This window comes from Hydra vulgaris, chromosome 11 (assembly GCF_038396675.1).
Source record: "Hydra vulgaris chromosome 11, alternate assembly HydraT2T_AEP".
Lineage (NCBI taxonomy): Eukaryota > Metazoa > Cnidaria > Hydrozoa > Anthoathecata > Hydridae > Hydra > Hydra vulgaris.
In genome coordinates this window covers 38,664,899-38,669,657 of record NC_088930.1, presented here as the reverse complement: position 1 = coordinate 38,669,657, position 4,759 = coordinate 38,664,899, and the positions used below count along the sequence as shown (strand labels likewise).

Here is a 4,759-nt window from a genome sequence, read left to right as displayed (position 1 = left end):
CGCTTTGGACCTGCCACGTTTATCGATAAAGTATCCTTTTGTTTCATGTTGAGTAATGATAACTAATAAATACTTAATGCAAATAAATGCACTTGAAAAAAATAGAAGCATTATAAAATATTTAAAAATGGGAAAATACGTACCTTAAAAATTAGATTTGAGCAGTTATTGACGGAACCAACGAAGTTATCTTGCTTTGTCGAACGCACGGTAAAGAAAGGCTGATTTTTTTTTGCTGTCAGTGATAAAACCAGATAACTCTAATATTTTAATGCCAAAAAAAAGTTTCGCATCTTATATTTTTTCGTAGTTTGGACTAGTTAGCCTATTACCCACACTCACCTTAATTATTATTAATACTCAAATATTTACCCTAATGATGGAAGAGAAAATAGCTGTGCCGATCATAAAACAAGGAAAAATGTTACAAAAGAGCATATTGAAATGCTTAAGCATTTAGTTGAAAGATATGAATCTACAATAACCATTTCCACTTCTCTTAATTTATCCATGCGTGCAGTTCAAAATCTTGCCGTTAAGTTTAACAGAGGAGAATTCGATGACACGACTGCATTTAAGTTGTTTTCTGAAAAAAAACGAGGTAAAAGACCTATAAACGCTCAAATAAAAAGTTTTATTGAATTATGCGTACTATAAAACAATCTTTGTACGCAAGAAGTAATAAAAGAGAATCTTTCTGCAGCTGGCTTCAATATGTCTCAGCCTACAATTTCAAGAAAACTCAAACGCTCAGATTTATCAAGAAAGCGTGCGGTGCATGTGCCAGAAGAACAAAACTCAAAACAAGTTATTAATGCACGCTATGCATTTGCAAGCAAATTTAACGGAATTTTAAATGAAAAGCTAATTTATTTGGATGAAACTGAATTAAATGTGCACATTAACAGCACATTTGGTTATTTGCTAAGAGGTGCACAAGTAATTTTACAGTCGTCTGCAAATTTTGGTAAGAATTTTAGTTTGTTTTGTGCTGTTTCAACAACGGAAGTGCTGGCTTATGAAATAAAAACTGGAGGCTGGAATGCAGATTCATTTTGTATTTTTATTACAACAATGTTGGCACCAGCGAGTAGAAATGCAGATGTGGAAGCGCCGGTGTTTGTTATGGACAATTGTAAATTCTACTGGAGTTTTTCTGTTAGGCAAACACTAGCCTCTCATGGCAGAGCTGTTAAGTACCTGCCAGCATACACGCCACAGCTTAATCCAATAGAATAATTTTTCTTCTTCTTTAAAGCATACTAACAAACAGAGAGAAAAGCCTCGAAAAACAGATGGGGCAATCAGGAAACTTAAATATACTATGGATACTACAGTGTTTAACTTAATTCCATTTTACAACCATATGCAAAGTTACATAAATCCAGCGCTGGCTCGGCAACCATTTTTTAATTAAATAGCAGGGCCAACAACCTAGTTTATAATTTCATTATATCTACATAAAAATATAAAAGCCTATTTATTGTTTATATAAAATTATATTAGAGATTTTATGGGTGGTTGACTCGCGTATAAACGCGCATATAAAAACGAATAAACACGCCTATAAGAATGAATAAATGCACATATAAGAATGAATAAATGCGCATATAAGAATGAATAACGCTGTAGTTTTAGCACTTGTATGACTTAATATTAAATAAAAGACTACAAACTAGACAAAGTCTTTTATTTAATATTAAGTCTTTTAATAAATTCATTGGAACTATATTAATGAAATATTTACATTTAATTTTTATATTAAGAATTCTTTTTGAAAACATTTATTTTTTCAAAAATTCCTGTAATTTTCAATACCTTAGAACAATCACTAGAATTTAAAGACAAAAAAAGTTTAATTTATTGATTTATCAAATACCTAAAAATGTGTTTTCAAGTTTAGGATAAATTTAAAATGCTTTATTTCCATTGATAATTAACTGATGCACTTGAAAATGCAATTTTTACAAATGCTACCTTTTACACAAATAACTTATTTGAGCGTTATAAATGTATATTTTTTATTTACTACAATATTTTCAACAACTAGTAATTATTACTTACCGGAAAAATTGATAAAATTTACATGATGATAACTCAATATTGGATGTTTAAATGTTAAATGCCATATTTAAAAAAACTATAAATAAGTACTAAACTGAAGTTTATTTAGTTCAGTCATTAGCTGTTAAACATGGCTAAAATTTGTGTTTTTTTTTGCATTTGTCTTTTTTGTCAAAGTTTCTAATGCTCAAGGTGAATATATATATATATATATATATATATATATATATATATATATATATATATATATATATATATATATATATATATATATATATAAAGATAGATATATAAATAGATATGTAAACACTAATAAACTGATTATGTTTCGTGACTTACAGACTTACGCACTTTGCGAGCATGTGATATGAGCTGAAAATCGATTGCACCGGTCATGGAGTTATTGAAGTAGTCAATGCAAACTATGGTAGAACATTGTCAAATATTTGTCCTGAAGTACAATCTTCAAACAAAAAATGTAATAATCAAGCAAAATCGTTAGCAGTTGCTCGCAATAGTTGCTCAGGCAGATCTTTGTGTGTCATCCAAGCAACCAATGCAGTTTTTGGCGATCCATGTGTCGGAACATACAAGTATTTTGAAGTACAATACCGATGTAAATACTTTTTTATTTTTGTGATGCATTAAAAATATTTTAATCATTTTAAAATGTATTTGGTGCCACTTATAACTTTATTAGGTTATGGTAAAAATAGTTATAAACAAAAATAGTAATAATGTTTAGGTAAAGTACAGGTACATGTTACGCGAGCATGCGAATGGTATAATCTGAAAGTTGTTTGCGATAGTTACAAAGTAATTGAAGTGCTTTATGCAAACTATGGCAGAACATTGTCTAATATTTGTCCTGGAGCACAATCTTCAAACACCAAATGTAGTAATCCATTAAAATAACTTGTAGTTTTTCGCAACAGTCGCTCAGGCATATCTTTGTGTAACATCCAAGCTTCAAACGCAGTGTTTGGCGATCCGTGTGTTGGAACATACAAGTATCTTGAAGTAGAGTATCAATGTAAATACTTTTTGTTTCAGCAAAACAATAAAAAAAAAATCATTGTTTTAAAATATAATTTGTACGATTTATGATTTTATTAAAGAATTATGAAAACAGTCGTAAAAAAAAAGAAAAGTAAAAAATTTTTTTTAGGTAAACCACCTGTGCATGTTGCGCAAGCATGTGAAGGATCTAGTTTGAAAATTTCTTGCAACGGTCATGGCGTAATTAATGTGCTCAATGCAAACTATGGCAGAAAATTGTCTGATATCTGTCCTGGAGCACAATCTTCAAACATCATATGTTATAATCAGGCAAAATCATTAGCAGTTATTCGCAACAGTTGCTCAGGCAGATCTTCGTGCACCATCCAAGCAACCAATGCAATTTTGGGCGATCCATGTGTCGGAACATACAAATACCTTGAAGTACAATATCAATGTAAATAGCTTTTGTTTTAGTGATACATTAAAAATGCTTTAAATGTTTCAAAATGTATTTTGTACAACTTTTATTTTTATTCGAAGATAATTAAAAGAGTTTTTTCGTCAAGTATACCACAAGTGAATGTTGTACATGCATGCGAAGGGAACAATCTGAGAATTGATTGCAACGGAAATGGAAACACTAAAATTTTGCAAGCAAATTACGGTACGACTTTATCTTATGTTTGCCCAGGAGTAACTCACGTACACTGTTCAGGCAAATCTTCTTGTACTATTGCGGCATCCAATGCAGTGTTTGGTGATCCATGCGTTGGAACATACAAACATCTTGAAGTGTTGAATAGATGTTATTAAAAAGAATAATAGTTTTTTGCTTATTTTATTGGAGATGGTTGCTAAGAAACTATAGAGGAATATATAAATAGATGAATATATGCCATAGTTTTTATGCACAATAGTTTTATTTTATTACATTTTTTGTCAAACAGTATTTCAGGGAATGCAGGGAAAAGCAATGTCTTTTGATATTTATCTGTTTAGTTTGTATCAAATGATATTGAAAAAAATATATATCTGTTCAACAGAATTTTTCGCAATAATTTGTTGTATATTTGAAGTAGGCATGGAACAATAACAGATGGATAATTTTGAACCTGCTTTAGACAACTTATCCAGTCAGCAATTCGATTTCTAAATTATAATGATCTTATACACAATCATGTCAAAATTGAATCAAACATTGATATCACCTCCAACGCGAGTTTTCACACTGCCCAGCTATCACTCATATGTTAATAAAACGTTGGAACAGTGTTGCACGTTGCATTTGCCCAACATCGACCGCCAAAGTTGTTTTTATATCATTTTAATTACAAATGCGACGTCGCCAACAACCAAAAATCAATGTTGCATTTCGTAGTCGACATTTCGTAATATTTTACGATGATGTAGTGTTGTATTTTACGTTGGTACAACGTTGTTTTTTACGTTGGCAAAACGTTGTATTTTAAGTTGATTCAACGTTATATTTTAATTTTGCACAGCTTATATTTACCTTTTATCGGAACTGAACTTAATTGTTTAAGTTTAAGTATACACAGATTGAATATGATATATTTATACACATGTATAATCACATATAAAATACTTACACGTTTATCTTTCATCCATTTTGATGAATTGTTAACGGGTAATTGTGGTTTATCCTTCTCCGGCTAATTGCCATATAGAGGCC

The 4,759-nt window shown here is 30.4% G+C and overlaps 2 protein-coding genes across 2 annotated transcripts; both read left to right on the top strand.

The window, feature by feature from the left end:
* Nucleotides 1-714: 714 nt before the first annotated feature.
* Nucleotides 715-1,239, top strand: LOC136087018 (uncharacterized). Its single transcript, XM_065809522.1, has one exon. The coding sequence runs from the start codon at nucleotides 715-717 to the stop codon at nucleotides 1,237-1,239; it is 525 nt and encodes a 174-aa protein (XP_065665594.1).
* An 85-nt stretch (nucleotides 1,240-1,324) lies between these two features.
* On the top strand, nucleotides 1,325-3,879 carry LOC136087017 (L-rhamnose-binding lectin CSL3-like). Its single transcript, XM_065809521.1, has 4 exons — nucleotides 1,325-1,373; nucleotides 2,810-2,959; nucleotides 3,233-3,507; nucleotides 3,607-3,879. Exons 1-4 carry the CDS (start codon nucleotides 1,325-1,327, stop codon nucleotides 3,877-3,879), a joined length of 747 nt encoding a protein of 248 aa, XP_065665593.1.
* Nucleotides 3,880-4,759: the final 880 nt, after the last annotated feature.

What these genes read in the sequence shown, in the direction of transcription:
- LOC136087018 (XM_065809522.1), top strand. Translation starts at nt 715, where the DNA reads ATGTCTCAGCCTACAATTTCAAGAAAACTCAAACGCTCAGATTTATCA.
- LOC136087017 (XM_065809521.1), top strand. Translation starts at nt 1,325, where the DNA reads ATGGATACTACAGTGTTTAACTTAATTCCATTTTACAACCATATGCAA. An exon ending in ATTTTACAACCATATGCAAA is followed by an intron (nt 1,374 to 2,809) that starts GTTACATAAATC and finishes AATAATGTTTAG; the next exon opens with GTAAAGTACAGGTACATGTT. An exon ending in GAACATACAAATACCTTGAA is followed by an intron (nt 3,508 to 3,606) that starts GTACAATATCAA and finishes TTTTATTCGAAG; the next exon opens with ATAATTAAAAGAGTTTTTTC.